This window comes from Schistocerca americana, chromosome X (assembly GCF_021461395.2).
Source record: "Schistocerca americana isolate TAMUIC-IGC-003095 chromosome X, iqSchAmer2.1, whole genome shotgun sequence".
Taxonomy (NCBI): Eukaryota; Metazoa; Arthropoda; class Insecta; order Orthoptera; family Acrididae; genus Schistocerca; species Schistocerca americana.
The window spans coordinates 600,456,338-600,475,298 of record NC_060130.1 but is presented as its reverse complement, the minus strand read 5'-3'; the positions used below and the strand labels follow the sequence as shown (position 1 = coordinate 600,475,298).

At 37.6% G+C, this 18,961-nt stretch overlaps 1 protein-coding gene across 1 annotated transcript in view; it reads left to right on the top strand.

Moving 5' to 3' along the window:
- Positions 1-18,961, top strand: part of LOC124556480 (dynamin) — a 117,747-nt gene that overhangs the window by 14,516 nt on the left and 84,270 nt on the right. The window contains 9 exon segments of the mRNA XM_047130434.1: positions 3,217-3,409; positions 3,508-3,628; positions 10,433-10,521; positions 14,566-14,765; positions 17,985-18,061; positions 18,063-18,131; positions 18,449-18,568; positions 18,570-18,607; positions 18,700-18,868. Of these exon segments, the coding sequence (XP_046986390.1) occupies positions 3,217-3,409; positions 3,508-3,628; positions 10,433-10,521; positions 14,566-14,765; positions 17,985-18,061; positions 18,063-18,131; positions 18,449-18,568; positions 18,570-18,607; positions 18,700-18,868 (1,076 nt within the window).

The following is an 18,961-nucleotide window of genomic DNA, read 5'->3' as shown; positions in this document are numbered from 1 at the left end:
ATCCTCCGCCATTTTCTGCAGCTACAAGTTGCACTATTACCTAATGTATTAATTCAAAAATCGACTTCAACATTAATCTCAAAGAAGTGCTAGAACCAGTAACAGTAGTACGTCAAAAATGCAACAGCAGTAAGTGGCCACATACCCCAACAGTGGAAGAATAGTCATATTATTATCTGTAGTTAACTTGACTTCCCATGACACCACACTGGCAACCACTCCTTGAAGCAGATAAATGCTTTGTTGATTTAAATTTCTGTCACAGTTGCGTAATTTTGCTGATGATTAGTTTTGACTGTAGTCCTTCATTTTCAAACCACACCTGCACTAATAGTGCTTCTCAAAGTAAACTTCCACTTGACATACTTGGGTAATCTCCACACAGCACAGTCGTACACCAAATATTACATGCATGATTCATTCAACAGATAAAACTGGACTGAATGCACTCAGTGCAATTTCATCTGCTGAATGTATCACACATGTAATAAGATTTTCCCATATCTGTTGTGTGGACATTACCCAAGTATATCATTGGAGTTTTTGCTTTGATAAGTAGTATTAGTGCAGGTGTGGTTTGAAAGTGAAGGCTTCATTCCAGACTTGTCACCAATATAAATTACATGGAACTGTGACAGAAATGTAAATAAGAGTTGTTAAATCTAAGTTTTTGGTCCTTCCTCAGCAAAACATTCAAACTGTATAAATATTTGCTTTTATCCAGCTCTGTAGTGCTCTTCTAAATATTTGCTTTTATCCAGTTCTGTAGTGCTCTCTGTATTTCTGTACTGTACTTGTTGCATGCCAATTTTGTTCCCTTCCTTAATGCTCTGCTCTCCTTACCATTCACTTTTTTCCAGACAACCATGCCTTATCAGTTTATATCATGGCAGCGAACATGTTATTACTTACATTAGCTGTCCACTACAAAGCTGTTATTGCTTGCATTTTTCCCCTTACTGTTGTTCAGTTATTAATTGGTTGAGGTATTCAACTTGTTTCATAACTTTCACAGCATGTTTTTGTGTGTATCATTCACATTTCTTGAAGTAAAATTTTACAGTTAGTTTGTTTGGCCTCAGCTTGTTTATTTTTATCTGTCTGTCTCTGCACTTTAAAATAATCTTACTTGCATGTTATTTCAGTTTATAATTTTCAGTATTATGTAAAATGCTGCCACTATGTTGTGCTCCAGTCAGTACATAGCAGGATTTTGTGCATTATGAATGTGCTTTATTAGGCACATTTTTTGCAAAAGCTTTGTCAGTGTTTAAATTGGCTGTTCAAGAGGAAGAGTGCATATTTGAGTGACTGTTTATTCCCATTAATTGCTTTGTTTTTACGTAGAGGAGGTGGGGCATATAGGATTGGGAAGGGTGGAGTCATTACTTTCTTTGCACTTAATGAGCAAAAAAAAAACTAATGGCTTTATAAAAAAAATGAATCTATGACTTTGGTGAAATGTTTGTAAAGCAAAGTAAAATGTTTTCCTACCCCAAATGAAGACCTTTGTAATTATGTGAAGACTTCAATGTGGAAAAATCGTATTAGTTTTCGATGGGAAGAGAAGGGGACGAAGTGAGGTATTTTCTTATTGTAGATAAGTCATATATTTTCAGCACCCAAATGGCATGTGCCTATATAATTTTCTTTCATGAAAGTCGTAACTTTAAATTAAAATTCAGCTTATAAATTTATTTAGGCAAATTAACTGACTGTAATAATTGGCATATGGCAGTCTTTTTTCCTAACTTTGCTTATGGGTAAATCTGTTCGTCAAAATAATTTAATGCATGAATTTTGCTCTCATATACAATAAATATATATTATTATGGCTTGTTAAGTAAAAAGTTTGCAATGTGTGTGTGCGCAGCTAATTTTGGCTTTGTATTAACATTTAAAGAATATATCTTATAATTAAATGTTTCCATGAGGCATTTAAGTCTCATCATTATCATATATGAAGAATAATTTATTTTAAATTTTCCATTTGTTCTCTATTTTCAAAAACTGACTTGTGACAAGCAGGCATTTTGAATCAGTTTAGATGCAAATGAAATCTGTGCTGTTTCTTGTTTTTCTGTATTGTAGGAAGAACACTGGAAAGCAAAAATCACTTTGAATTCAAACTCTGGTCATTTGGATAAGAATTTGTAAGTGATGTAGAGTTACACAATATCTAAAAATATGTTAAAAGGCTGTTTCACAAGTTCTTGGGTAGAAGTGTATGTCCAGTGAGACAAGTTCATATGGAATGTACCATACCCAACAGTTCTCAAAACTCATGAGAGGTGTTTGGGCATACTTTTGCAGAAAAGTTTTGGTTTTGTGTTAAACGTAGGCCATACCATATTGGTGGAAAAAAATTGTTGCTTCAATTGTATGTACTGAATGAATAGAATTGCAACCAGTCAGATTTTATGAGAGTCGAGAGTGAAGTTGATCTGGGCAATAAATTTGAGCCCTTTCTGTTTCCTGTAGATAACTTGTTCATCTAGTATCGGTATAAAAGATGCTAGTCTCCATTTGCAACAGGCCTTTCAAGAACTGAGGATTAATACAGTGAGTTTAAAAATAAAGATGGTTAACATTACTTTCTGGAAACATGGTTTCAAAATTTATGATAGGGTGGAAGAAGGTAGAACAAGTGAATGGTTTTTGTCACCATAACCAGATTGTTGTTTTGTTTCACAATATAGTCCTTCAGTATGTTTCATGATGCGAAGTGATTAACTCTGTTGTACTGGTGGAAACCTAATGGTTATTCTCAGCTTTGATTCTGTTTGACATTAGCTAGAATTATTCCACTGCTATATGGCAGCATGGCTGGTTCCTCTTCAGCCCATTAACTGACTAAAATTCTTTTTGGCATATATCTATAATGGAAAAGAAATGAGTATTTGGGCTATTCTTCAGTAATTTCAGCAATAAAATTTGTCGCATTGCCTGCCTCTTCCCAGAATTCAAACTTCTGTGATAAATCTTCTGAAACAGCTTCGATGTACTGGTAGTCATTCTTGCGTAAAATGAAAATATTATACGGTACCAGAAGTTAAATATACATTGGGAATGATATTCACAACTTTAGTCTGTTTCATTGTACATTGAAAGTTTTTCACATTCCTTTATCCATTGGCTATTCTAACAATATATTATTGGATTTCTAAAGTATCTCCTTCCATATTTTTTTTTTTTTACTTAATTTTCAATATATAGGCATCAGAACCATAGGTGTTATAACCAAACTGGACCTCATGGATGAAGGTACTGATGCACGAGATATTCTTGAAAACAAGCTACTCCCTCTCCGGAGAGGGTATATTGGGGTAGTTAATAGAAGTCAGAAGGATATTGAAGGAAAGAAGGATATTAAAGCTGCTTTGGCTGCCGAGAGGAAGTTTTTTCTCAGGTATGTGTTGTTGTGTTTTGAAGAATTGTATCAATTGACACATTGATATTGTGTACTACTATTGATGACTGTTTAAACAAAACTCTATATCATTTCAGTCATCCATCTTATCGTCACATGGCAGATCGCCTTGGAACGCCGTATTTACAGAGAGTTCTAAATCAACAGTTAACCAATCATATTAGAGACACATTACCAAGTCTGAGGGACAAGCTTCAGGTGAGTGTCTGTGCAAGAAGTAAGAGTGTTGTCTAGAAATAGTGTCCTCTCAGATAATTAGTTCATTGAACTATTACAAGGGGCACTCCACGTTAATAATAATAATAATAATATAAAGTAGATCCTAAATTAAAACAGTTCCTAAACATAGTAATGAAAAATTGGAAAACCACACTTAATATCCAAACAAATTCAAATAATATTGCATCACAGCCAATACAGATTAGGCGTGGAATATACCAAGGAGACTCATTAAGTCCTTTCTGGTTCTGCCTTGCTCTAAACCCACTATCCAACGTGTTAAATAATACAAATTATGGATATAATATTACTGGAACATACCCACACAAAATCACACATTTGCTATACATGGATGATCTAAAACTACTGGCAGCAGCAAATCAACAAGTCGGCCAATTACTGAAGATAACAGAAGTATTCAGCAAAGATATAAATATAGCTTTTGGAACAGACAAACGTACGAAAAATTGCATAGTCAAGGGAAGACACACTGAACAAGAAGATTACATATTGGATAACCACAGTGACTGCATAGAAGCGATGGAAAAAAACAGACGCCTATAAATATCTACGATACAGACAAAAAAAAATAGAAATAGATAATGCAAATATTAAAGAAGAACTAAAAGAAAAATATAGACAAAGACTAACAAAAATACTGAAAACAGAATTGACAGCAAGAAACAAGACAAAAGCTATAAATACTTACGCTATACCAATATTGACCTACTCATTTGGAGTATTGAAATGGAGTAACACAGACCTAGAAGCACTCAATACACTTACACAATCACAATGCCACAAATATAGAATACATCACATACATTCAGCAACAGAAAGATTCACATTAAGCAGAAAGGAAGGAGGAAGGGGATTTATAGACATAAAAAACCTACATTATGGACAGGTAGACAATTTAAGAAAATTCTTTATAGAACGAGCACAAACTAGCAAAATACGCAAAGCAATCACTCATATAAATACATCTGCCACACCACTGCAATTTCATAACCACTTCTACAACCCTTTAGATCACATAACATCAACAGATACAAAGAAAGTAAATTGGAAAAAGAAAACACTACATGGCAAGCACCCGTATCATCTAACAGCCACACATCGATCAAGACGCATCCAACACTTGGCTAAGAAAAGGCTGTGTGTGTGTGTGTGTGTGTGTGTGTGTGTGTGTGTGTGTGTGTGTGTGTGTGTGTGAGATGGAAGGCTTCATGATTGCAATACAGGATCAAACAATAAACACCAGATATTACAGCAAGCATATTATTAAAGATCCCAATGCCACAACAGATAAATGCAGACTTTGCAAACAACAAATAGAAACAGTAGGTCACATCACAAGCAGATGTACAATACTAGCAAATACAGAATACACCAGAAGACATGACAATGTAGCAAAAATAATACATCAACAACTTGCCATACAACATAAACTAATAAAACAACACGTTTCCACATACAAGTATGCACCACAAAATGTACTGGAGAATGATGAATACAAATTATACTGGAACAGAACCATTATAACAGATAAAAACAACACCACATAACAAACCTGACATCATACTTACCAATAAAAAGAAGAAATTAACACAACTAATAGAAATATCCATACCTAATACAACAAATCTACAGAAGAAAACAGGAGAAAAAATTGAAAAATACATCCAACTAGCTGAGGAAGTCAAGGACATGTGGCATCAGGATAAAGTTGACGTTATACCAATTATACTTTCAACTTCAGGAGTCATACCACGCAATATCCACCAGTACATCAACACAATACAGCTACATCCAAACTTGTATATACAACTACAGAAATCTGTAATTATTGATAAATGTTCAATTACCCAAAAGTTCCTAAATGCCATGTAACATATACTGTACAGTTAAAAGGAAGTCACGCTTGATCAAGGTTCGCGTCACTTTCCATTTTTAACCAGACATAACGTCTGAGAAAAGGATAATAATAATAATAGTAAATACACTTTATTTCTGTCATGCATGGTTTGCTATCTGACACATCTTTACAGGAGCAAGTATTTAGTACTTTAATCTACTCATAGGTGGCAAGACATTAACTAGAAGTGTAATCACTGCACAGCATAGCCTGCTTTCCCAACTGTTGTCATTAGGTGAGCAGACAATATGGAGTGTGATCATCAAGGCCAGTGCAGGGCGATGTGGTTTCTGTGGAAGGAGTGTGTAAATGCTGCGGATATTCACAGGCAATTGGTGGCAGTGTGTGTGTGCACCATCACAAAAAACATGTACACATTTGGTTGGATTGCTTAATAAATGCCTGCACATCGATGAACAAAGGAACCAGTTCTGGAAGGAAAGTGATTGTGGTAACACTAGTCAGCATTTAAAGTGTGGAAAAAAACGTATTCAGGAGAATAGATGCATCAGATTGTGGGACTGGAGGCAGCTACAGGATTTATCAGAAACACTCTGCATCACATAGTACATGAACGCCTTAAACTTGGGAAAGTGTCCACCAGGTGGGTCCTCAAATCCCTGAATGCAGCACAAACACAACAGCTCAAAATTGTCAGCCTTGATCTCCTTCAGTGCCACAGCCAGGATCCAAAAGATTTCATGCCCAAATTAGGGACTGGTTTTGAGATTTGGCTCCATCACAATGAGCCATAGATCACAGCCCAAATCAGTGCAATGGAAGCATACGAGCAGCCCACCTGTCTGAAATAGTTCTGTACAGTGCCTTCAGTGGGAAAAGACGTGGCCACAGTCTTTTGGGCCAAGGATGATTGGCTTGCTGGAACCAGATATCATCATTAAGTATGGTGTATGTGGAGACTCTGAATAGGTTGAAGTGTGCAATTCAAAAGAAACTGCCAAGAAAATGGGTGAACGGAGTGCTCTAGCAACACGACAATGCTTGTTCCCTTATGGGCTGGAGAACAATGGCTGAAATGAAATGAGGTTCCAAGTACTGCCATACCCACCATATTCTTCTGACTTGGCCGCTTCTGATTACCAACTACTTGAGGTTATGAAGAGACTTCTGCACGGACATCATTTCGCAGATGTCCAGGAACTGTGAGCAGCTGTCCTACGGTGGATTCAACAGACTACAAAAATGTGGTTCGAGGATACTTTCCAGAAGTTACCACATGAGAGTGCCACGAATGTGTGTGGCCTAATGGATGCTGTTAATAAGTGCACCTATCTACCAAGGCATAGAAGTTCCTACTGAGTGGGGGTGGGGGGGGGGGGGGGGAGCGAGCTGATTCAATATGGAAATGCCTGTTTATAATGTTGTACCTTCCTCCTAGGTGCATACACTACTGCTGTTTGACATGACATTATTGGTAGAACTATTTTCTTTTCGTGTTATGAAGCATCTCCTTGAAGTTATATGCTGCTTGTGGGATTACAGCATTACTACATAAATATAGTCATGTGCAGTGGGCTATTTTCCCCCTTGTCCAATACTGTTCACAGGTCCAAGATAATGTAATTTTAATAATGAAATTTTAACATTCTTAACAAAATCAAATTATCTAGTACACAGATTATGCAGACCATTCTAGGCTATTGCTGGTAACTGTGGACATACTACAGTGCATTATACACAGAACCAGCACATCTGAGAGACAGCCTGAAATATTTGCCACCTAATGCCTTGTTTGCACTTCTCACTGCAGATATCTTCTTATCTGGAGTAATCTAGAGTGAAATTTAACCTCCCCCCCCCCCCTTTTTTTTTATTAAGTTATGAACAGTAGCAAGAGTATCTCACTCTGCAGATCAACTAATTGAAATGGCAGGCCTTTTGGAGCATATCAGTCAGTTGACTGAAACCATTGCTAAAAAATTCTTGCTATGTGTGTTGTTGCATTTTAGGTGGTATCTGGTTTGTCATTGTGGAAATATTCCAGGCCTTCTGTTTACTTTCATTCAATTTAGCCTCCTTTTTGTGGAACTTGATTCGTAAAGGTATCAACTGTCCAGATGATAAAGTTTATATGTACAGTCGTGGACAAAACGAGCGAGACCCCTCGCCTTTTTGTTATGCTGATCCGCACAGCTTTAACGTCTGCTACACAGCATAACAGGCAAGGCGATGAAGTGCTACCAACATACTATGCAAGTTCGCTCAGCTGATGTGCTGAGATAGCTAGCACTGGAGAAACTCGCACTTCGAAGACGCCACAGCGTCGCCTGCCACCACTTCGTGGGAAACGAAATGCCTCAAGTATAAGCCAAGGTGTTGTATTCGCATATCTGTGACTGTGACTTGGATCTAAGATGTGGTTATTGATAGTACGTATGCTCAGATTGCGACTCTAACATCATGAATAAAGACAACGGGAAATGAATTAGGCGTCTTCCTCATCTGTAAAATCAAATATATTTTAGTTATTCTTTCTTAAATGAACTGTGCAGAAAATCATTCACCAGAAGTGAATAACTTTTTAGTAACACCAGATGATATTAACAGCTTGTCGGCGCAGGTTAACCGTGCGCTCAACACCGTCATATCGCGGACCACACAGCTCCTTGTGCCATCAATTCGAATCCTTCCCCGGGCATGGATGTGTGTTAGGTTAGGTAGGTTTAAGTAGTTCTATATCTAGGGGGACTGATGACCTAAGCAGTTTGGTGGCATAGTTCTTAGAGCCATTTTTTGACTTTTCGGGTAAATTTTCTTTACATAAATGGCCGTATGTTTAGATTGCGTTGACATAGCTCACTTTTTCTCACCACCCATACTCGAGGTAGATGCGTTTTAAGGTTTGGGTAGGCAGATAGACCGTCAAGAAAGTGAGACTAGTAGGGTTCCATTTTTACCGATTTACGTGACAAAATCCTAACAACGAAAACAGCTACCACAATTACTGAAGATGAGGGCCGCATAATAATTTCTCCTACTTATTATTCGAAATGTTCTAGTTGCAGTCGATACAGCAGCATATTAATTGTAGCTACACTTTCGATCCAAATCACATTTACAGGAATACAAATAAAATCCATTTGTGTATACAAGTGGTAATTCTGATCCCACTATTAATGCCACCGCGTTTTAGATGTACGAGCATTCCCATTGCTAGCTACCTTAAGGATCACTTCGGCTAATGAACGTTTTCTGGCTGTGGCTCGTCTAATGGAGATTTCGAAACATTGTAGTATACGTTTGGCAGCTACGTCACCGTTTATTTCCTGGTGTGGTGCAGAATTATCCTACTAAATTTACTCGCTAATAACAGTTTTTTGTTATTTCGATAAACATCCCGAATGAGTGTGGCATAAGCTGTGCTATAAAGGTAGACAATTTATGTTTTTTAGTCCAGAAAGCTCTATGTAACAGAAACTGCAGATCATTTTGCCATTTTCATTGCAAAATTGCCGGCTTATTCATGTCTGGGGTAGTAATAGAGGGCTGTTTGCCTGGGTTGTCTGCTAGTGTAGTGAAAGGTGTTTGCTACTGCAAGGGAGGTCTGGTTTGTTTTCGTTTCTAATCTCGATGGAGACAGATAGACAATCTGTAAAGGAATTTTGAGAAATTCTCGGGCCTCAATACGTTTATTGCTACCTTTATTCTGTACCGGCGCCCTGTGGATGTCGATATGAAACTCTTGTAGAATTTCATACTTGTTACTGCCTGCTTTTTCCGCTTCTGTCAGTAATTGAATTGACTTAAGTGTGGCACTGAATGATTTTTAACTGAATTTCGCCATGAATCTTCACGCATTTCTAGATTTGCACACTTTCATGGTAGGTCAGCAATGGTAATCCAGTATGACTGGTCTGAACGTTGACACAGACCATTTCGCTGCCGAATGCTCATAATATTTTGCTAATTCATAACAATATGGGGTACTTTGTCTTACTGAAACAGTTACGTTATCTCGATAAGCTGAAATTTATTTTTATTAGTACAGTTCGTACTAATTAGCGTTTCTTCTTTCATTTATATCTTATATTTAGGTGTTGTGGTCAACACACTAATCAGCATTAATATAGTCCTACACGTGATTGAAAACAGTCTGACAAATTTCGGATAGTTTTTCAATTTCACGCCTGTGCATAGTACGTTGGTAGCACTTCATCGCCTTGCCTGTTATGCTGTATAGCAGACTTTAAAGCTGTGCGGGTCAGCGTAACGAAAAGGCGAGGGGTCTCGCTCATTTTGTCCACGACTGTACATGCTATCTTTCCTGTTTTAGGCCTCATTTTTTTCCAGTCACAAATATACGAGTAATATGGGTTACATACTGTCTTTTAAGACAGCTGCAAGATACTGCATATAACCCACATTAAAGTTAGATGTATTTAACTGCACATATTAGCACTTCTGCAGCCGTAACTTTGTGGTTGGCTTTACAGTGCACTGAGTGGCAGGTGCCTGCCTGATGCAGTCACAGTTGTTGTTTTCAGCACCACATGCTAGCTGTGTTGCTTGTTTTGTATTGGCAGAGCCTCACCAAGTGTGGCTGGCTGCACACTGGCAAGACTGCAACACCTGCCCCCTCTGCATCACTGTAATCTGAAATCACAAAGTTATTTTATTTGAGATAGTCATGTATGCAAATGCTGTAATGCTGTGCAGCTACATTGCTGTTGTGTAACATAATCATATCTTTCAAATTAAATGATAAAATTATTTCTGTGGTGCCCCTTTCATGGAGTGTTTGATGTACTGCTTCACTTAGTCAGCTAAGTAATTATCATGTCATGCTGCTGCAATTTACAGATGTATTGAAGCACATAAGTAAAGGCAAGTAAAATATGTTTCAGAAACAACTGTTGACCTTGGAAAAAGATGTGGAACAGTATAAACATTTTCGCCCAGATGATCCTGCGATTAAGACTAAAGCAATGCTTCAGTGAGTACTTGTTGTTGTTGTTGTTGTTGTTATTGTTATTATCATTATCATCATCATCATTACCATTACCATTTGCTTTTAAAACAGATACCATTAAATTCTTGATTAGAAAGTTAACAGTGTGTTGCATTTGCCAAGAATTTGCAGAAGAAATATTTGTAGCATCTATTTCTGGTGAAATTTGCAAACTACTTCCCCCCCCCCCCCCCCCCCACTCTCCTCCTCCTTGAAATGATTAAACATACAAATTTAAAAGGCTGTCACACTACTTGCCTGAATACAAAGCCTTAATGCTTTGAAATAACTTTGTGATGATTGGAGAACTTTATGGCTGGAATGTTTACTTTTGCAAAAATTTCAACAGTTTTTTTTCTGAAATAGCCTTTGCTTGTTTCCTTCTTTTGGCTCTTTTTAAGTTTCCAACTTTTTCTGTTGAGAAGCAGCAGCATTTTCCTGTCAGTGAACAGATTGCTTCTTTGATTCAAGGTGTGTCTCAACATTATTTTTCTTTTCCCTTCCAATCCAATAATTACAACCTCTGCAGAATATTAATTTTGACCTTTCGTGGGTATTCATAGCTGTGCAACCTTCCCTTGACAACACTACAAATAGAACCAACAAGGTGTTTGGCACAAAGCTGAACCAAAAATGGCTATTAGCACATAAGGGGAAGCTTTTGGCACAATCAAAATACGTTGAAAGGTTTTGTTTTGTAGTCTGTATAGTGTAGAATCTGGACACTATAAATTGCCAGTCTGCCACAGGCATATATCAACTAAAATTTTGACTACCAGAGGGCAGAGGAGAGGAGTGGGTGGTGTGGGGAAACCAGCCCTGCCTCCTCCGTGTGGGAAAGCAGCCCACATCGGTGTTCTGCATTTCTGCAAAAGCAGAGCTGACATAATGGTTACAGGGATCGCCAATCCCTTTTTGTGTTATGAGGGTCATGATTGATCCCCGTGATGGACCAGGAGTCAACTTTGTCACTCCTTCAGTATAAGAAAAGAAAACTATGACCAGCACAAAACATTTGGTAATGGCTACTGAGCAATTACTTGCTGAGGTCGGCAGTGTTGTAAATGAGGTAGTTCAGGCCCAATCGCTGCGTTTATTTGACCGCAGTTCAAAACACCTACTGCCTAAATTAGCCATGCTAAAATGTCCACATTGTACTTACATTTCAACTTTGGCTAGCCGACAAACGTACGAATGTCTTTCCTCCATGTCTTTCCAGCCATGTGGCTGAGTCGCATTATGCAGTGTATATTTTATGCAGATCATTCAACTGCCCACAATTAGCTTGGCGCCAGAGCATCGTGGGTACCGACATCTTGCGTTTGTGTATATTTTATTTTGCGAACACTTTCTTATGTGCATTATCTTCACAAATTGAGCAACATGAGTAACTGAAAAGTGGTTACATTTTCATTATTTATATGCAAAAAATAAAGCCATTTCAAACAGTACATGTTAAAATAGTTAATATGAATACAATTTGCTATGAAATAGCATCTTCAGATAAGTTTTCATTTAGAGGCAGAGTACGAATCTGTTGTCGCATTTATCACAAAATTAATACTTCTCATGTCGTTCAGAATAAGCATTTATTCAACTTGTGTGAAACATTGCAGTTACACCATGAAGGTCCTTTAAATGTGTCCAAGGAGTAGTTTTCACAATCATTATGGTGCGTGTGTGGGGGTGGGGGGGGGGGCAGTGTGTGGTGTGTGTTTTTTTTTTTTTTTTTTTTTTTTTCAGATTGTCTCTGAAGAAAAGTCAAATTTGGTTGAAATAGTTATAAAATTATGACATTTGTTAAGAATCAGTGGCTGTACTAAGTTATCTTTTCTTCGCTTCAGGTATGATACCACCTATTGAAATGGTGCACTACAGGATCATTGAAGTTGTCAGTAGTCTATTAAATATACAGCACCTCTTATTGAAAAGTAAATAGCATATTGCAATGAAGAGATAAGCTGAAGAACCATAGTACTGAACTAATTAAATTTCTGTGATTGATAAATCTGATCATGTGCAAAGTAATTGAATTCTGATACCTTTCAGCACAGAAATTACAAGGGTAGGTGCTGATTCGTGTAGAAAAAAAATGAGAATCATCTTTTTTTCTGTAGGATTTATAGTGTGTGTAATTGTGAGTGGTAGGTTAAAAAAATACATTTTTTATTAATGTGTGTATGTAAGAGGGCTTATACAGGGAAAAAAATTGTAGACTAAGAGAGTCATTTCAGTACTTAGCAGTTAAATTATGAACCACAGGATATGACAACGTAATGTCCTGATTTCAAAACACAATAAAACCCAATTTATGGATTAGATATTTTTAATTTTTTTAAATGATGTAGGACAATTTTTAAGGTTTTGTTTTGCACACAGTTTTGAAATCATATCCGATAGGTGATCCCCCCCTCCCCTTCCAATGCCCATACACAAATACGTTGATTTCCGGCATTCCTTATGACCCTTACCAGTAAAGGAGTGAGTATGTTGCCAGTTTCTGCTTGGATGTTAGTCTTTAGGTCTCATAGAGTCCTTGGACAGTTGACATAAACACGGGATTACAAAAAAAATTGCAAGGGGGCCAAATCGGGGAAACAGGCTGGCCTGTCCAAATCACCCCGTATTGGGATGAGGCGCTCCAGGAAGTTTTCTTTCAAAACAGCCATTGAAGCACGAGCTGTTGCTCCATCCTGTTGGAACCAAATGTTCCCCTAAGTCCAATTCATCAAGTTGTGGAAAAAAATTCTTCCAACTTGTTCACATAATGGTCTGAATTCACTGTCACTGTGACCCCATTTTGTTCAAAAAACCAGGGACCAACAAGCCCAGCTGAGGAAATTGCACACCACACTGACTTTAGAGGACTACAGAGGCCTTTGATGGAATTCTTGTGGATTGAGCACAGTAATGCATGTTTTGTTTGTTGTTATATCCAGTCAAATGAAAATGGGCTTCATCATTGGAGGGGAGGGGGGATTACATCATCGGCTAAGTTTTTGGGAAGTGCTCAACAGGCAATTGGAAGTAGTATTCAGAGAGTTCCTGCACAATTGAAAATTTGTACAGATCTAAGTGAGTCATAGTGAAGAATTCGCCTCGCTGAACAATCAAAGTCCACATACAGAATGCTGTGATAATTGCAAGAGTGAAGCCCTTACTGCCTCATTGTTCTCATGTGATCTGATTGGCTAAGGGACTTCATTTCTTATTCTTGTTATACTTGCAGTTTGCCTGAACGTAGTCACCCATGCAACAATTGATTTCTGGTCTGGTACATGGCCCAACGAGACTACATTGAAGAGATTTTAGAAGACGCACTGGATTGTGTTCACAGAGCATCCATTTCAAAAGTAGGTCTTGATGGCAAATGCAAGCTCCTCAGTGTTCCGAGCTGATTGTGACTAACTTGGAAGAGAAAACAATTTAGAACTGTGCCTGTCAAATGAGACCACTCCTGTCCCACTACAGCTTGAATGGCATGCATGTCAAACAAGGAAGTTATGTTTCTGCACCCAGATAATACAGGGCGGCACCTACCTGATATGATTCAAAAACCATAAAACAAAACTTAGTATATGTACCTATGTTATCAAAAAATAATGAAAATCTGATCGATAAAATGGTTATTGCATTTTGAAATCTGGAAGTTGTTGCTGCACCCTGTATGTGGGTACAGTAGACCGCAACTTGTGTCTGAGATTACATGATCAGTGATGAGCAGGCGAATGAAGATGATCATTGAGATGTGGAGCTGCTGATCAGTGGAGCAAAGTAGTGTGTGTGTGTGTGTGTGTGTGTGTGTGTGTGTGTGTGTGTGTGTGTGTGTGTGTTGGGGGGGGGGGGGAGAGAGAGAGAGAGAGAGAGAGAGAGAGAGAGAGAGAGAGAGAGAGAGAGAGAGAATAAACAGCCTATCATGTAGCTCATGTAATTTCAGGGTGTAGAAACAGACTTCTAAAAAATTCATAAAAATTGTGTATATGATACTCAATTTATTGAATATTTTCTGTGTACTATAATAATTTGCAGGATGATTCAGCAGTTGCAATCGGATTTTGAAAGGACTATTGAAGGATCTGGTTCTGCGCAGATAAATACAATGGAACTTTCAGGTGGTGCAAAGATTAACAGACTATTCCATGAGAGATTTCCATTTGAAATTGTCAAAATGGAATTTGATGAAAAAGAACTCAGAAGAGAAATAGCATTTGCTATTAGAAATATTCATGGTTTGTATTTCAGTCCAGTAGTATGCCAGATTAGAGAACAATACTCTGCTTGATATAAAAAATGAAGCAACCGGAAGGAGAGGAGGAAATGAAATGGAAAATTCATGTGTGGAGTGGGTATGTGATGTTGTTTTAGTGGTTACAAAATTGTGTCACATTTACAAATAACTTGACAGTATTTGTCCACTTACCAATAAAACGTTTCTCCACTTATCAGGCCTCTATGCATGCACTGATTCTGTTTGGAAGAATGTCATAAAGCCAATGTATTGTGTCCAGAGTCAAGCTGGCCCACAACTGTTGTAACTAGAACTTTGGAATACTGCCACTGGAATGGGGTAGATTTCTGAGCTGGTCCCACATGTCATGTCATATCATGCCATGGACATATCTGGCCACTGGAGTACATCATCATCACACAGTTCCTAGAGACACATGCTATGTGTGAACGAGCATTGTTCTGTAGAGGGGGGGAGGGGGGGGGGGAGAACAACGATATGATTCTGTCAGATAAGTATGTAGAATGTCTGTGACATAAAACTGTACCATCAATTACCCTCAATCACCATCAGCCATGAACTGAAGTCATACCCGATGGCTCCCCACACCAGGAGTAACACTGCAAAAGATGGGATGACTGGGACCTCTCTTCTGGTTGCCACCATACTTACCAGTGATTGTCGTCCAGATAGTGAAGAACCTGATTCAGTGCTGATCACAATGTGACTATATTCGTCAGCAGTCCGTGCTTCCAGCTCATTGCAACAACATGTTGTGGCATGGTAATTTCCTAGTCTGCTTGCTGCTGCTGGCCTCTGACCGATGGTGGAGGATGACACAATGTTGCAGAGAGTCATTACTTGTTCTCAGATGGCTGGCAGAGATGTGAAGGGTTAAGAGTGCGTGGTGCACAATACAGTGATCCTTGCTTGTGGGGAGTCAGACGTATTTGACCAGAACTTTACGATGAGTATGCTGACCTTCACATTCCATGCAGTCAACATCAGGCTACTGTTACATCTGAATACTGCACAAATACATAATTTCAGGATTCAACCAGCTGGCCAAATGATGAAATGAGGCCCCTTTCAAACTCTCAAATGCTGAAATGGCAGTCTTAAATGAGTATAACAGCATCCATGTGGCCTAATCATTTACATGGTGTGTATAAACTTACATTGACTTTTGACCATGTCTTCTGGGTGTTTCACTTTTTTTGTCAGGCAGTGTAGTCAGTAGTATTACAATTGCTACTTAAAATACTAGTAAGTTTAAACTATTTTAAGTTTGAAAATTGATTCAATATATGATTTGTTCTTTGCTGTGGTTCTAAACAGTACAGTGTATTCAGTAATACAAAGTCTAGTTTTCATGCTGTACATGTACTAGCAGACCATTAGAATCATGAAATTTTGCGACTGTTGTCTAGTTAGTTAGTTAGTTACCTGCAGTTATTTCCTGAACTGTGCGTGATCAGTTTGTCATGAATAATGTTTGGAAACCAGTAATATTATAAAATAATTAATTTAATATAGGGATAAATTCCCTTTTTATCCAACAATTTAGGAGCTAATCATTTCAAACTTAAACTACATTTATTTACTACACAGTAGTCTTATTGAGTATGGACTTTTCAACTTGTGGGAGATACTTCATTCTGATTCCGGCTGCTTAAACACTACTGTTTCTGAAATTAGCTTCTCTTCTGGAGTAATTCTGTTGTATACAACAAAATCTAACTAGTCTCTTAGTGTTTTCAAAAGTTACTTACAGGTTACTTTATGTTGTATAATACATAGATTTTTGGCAAGGTATATTACCATAAAGAGAAATAAAGACATTTTGTTTGCAAGCTCCATCACCTTTTTTAGTACTTTCATTCTTTTGTGCTTCCCATCATCAGTAAATTTAATGATGCTAACTGCAAGCCATTGACTCAGAACACAAAGCAGTTCTCTTCTATTTCCATGCACCTGAGAGATAACAGGGCACAACTACTTTGAAATGGACATCGCTGTACCTAATTATGTGATAAAGTTGTTTCTACAGCTAGGTTTATGAGTCTCTTTGTCAAGTAATAATCCTTGGTTGTAACACATAGAAGTGTGCTCTGATGTTTCAGCTGTAGTTCACTTGTATGGTTGTATTTGCTTACTTTCTTAGCCATTATTTCCTTCATAATTTTTAGAATAATGGGTGACTGATTCTGAGAATGTAATTGAACATACTCTATGTGGAAATTGTTTGGAGTTTGCTATCTGAAAGTTGTTATTGGTTACATGTTTATTGTGTTGCCATTAGAATTATGGCTTTCCACAAATAGTGGAGGTTTTATTTTGTCTGGGTCTTTTTTTGTTACTGGCTTGGAGCACTGTTTTTGTTATGCACTACCATCAGTGTGCAGTATTTGGTGTACAATTTTTTTTCAATGTGCAACAAATCTGAAAGCTCTCATGTATGTTCTTTATTACCCCAAAGTCCTTTGTTGGTGAATAAAATGCCAGAATAAAAATCCAAAAAGATGAGTACCTGGTGATAAGACATCAGAAATCAAGGGTGCAGGCTTTATTGTGACTGCAGTGATCTTTTCCTATTACTTGTTCATAGAAATAGTACAACAGTGTGGATTAAACACTGATTGAATTACTGCTTTCTGTATATTTTTGTCCAAAAGAGTTACGGAAAAGTTCAGTTACAAATTTCTTATTGTTTTCTTTTCTGTATAACCAATGTTTTTGTGTTTCTAAAATGGTCAGAACTATTTCAGAAGTACCAGAAGAAATTGCTGCAATTTTATTGTTAAGGGCACTGCTTCCAGTAGTAAAAATGAAAGTTGGATATATCTTAAAAATATTTCTAAGTGTGATATTACTTACACTTTGATTAAAATGACTTTGTGAATGACATTTCAATGAGTCAAGTGATAGGGCCCAGCCGCTGGCCAGTTGTACTCCTTTCTCGAGCACCGTGCTCTTGCTGTGTTCCTGTTTTGCGGTATGTGCAGAACCTTGTCAAAAATGATAGGGTGTATGTAGCAATGCTACCCCTTCACCACTGCAATCTCATTCACAAAATGATTGTATTTGAACTATATTACAAGAAATGTTAATGTGAACTACACTATTTATTTCATTATAGTGGGGATTGGTGCAATGATATGTCATACAAACCTTTTTTTTTCCCCTTTCTAAACTTCTCTTGTTTTCCTTTCCCTCTCAGGTATTAGGGTTGGCCTGTTTACACCTGATATGGCCTTTGAGGCAATTGTTAAGAAACAAATTGCTCGGTTAAAGGAAACCGAGCTTAAAATGTGTTGACTTGGTTGTAGCAGAACTGTCAAATGTAGTTAGAGTTTGCACCGATAAGGTATGTTGAAAATGTGATTCACAGAATTTAGCACTTATAATAAAAAGTAGCAAATATTACACTAATTCTTGTTTTTGAATTGAATAACCTTAGGCCTTTCCTGTTTTGTCTTTATAAGAGAGACTCTTTTAGGGTTCCTTAGCAGCAATGTAAGAGAGATCTGTTGTGATTGAGTCATCCAACAATAATAAAACCGATAAAGTAATACCTGCCTGGGTCTCAAAGTCAATTTCTTTAGTCATGAGTAAAGTTATCTCTGTCATACAGGAAAAAAGTAAGTTTGGCTACAGCATCAACTAAATATATTTTTGTTTCAGATGTCACGGTATCCTAGATTGCGCGAAGAAACTGAACGAATAATTACTACACACATCCGGCAGCGGGAACAAAATTGTAAAGAACAAATTATTTTATTGATCGATTGTGAACTAGCATATCATGAACACAAATCATGAGGATTTCATTGGATTTGCCAAGTAAATATCTGTCGGGGTGTTTTTTTTATATATATATATAAGTGGGTGTCATTTTGAACAAGCACTAAAATGTGACTAAACTTTCTTTTCAGTGCCCAACAATCTTCAGAAAATTCCGTTAAAGCAGGACGTAAACTGGGAAATCAAGTTATTCGTAAAGGTTACATGTGTATACACAATTTGGGAATAATGAAAGGTGGTTCCAGGGACTACTGGTTTGTCCTTACCTCAGAAAGCATATCCTGGTTTAAAGATGAAGAGGTAATTTCGAATTTAAAAAAAACTTTCTTCCTGCTCCTCCTCCTCCTCCTCCTCCTCCCTCCTCCTTCCTCCTTTTTCTTCTTCTTCTCCTCC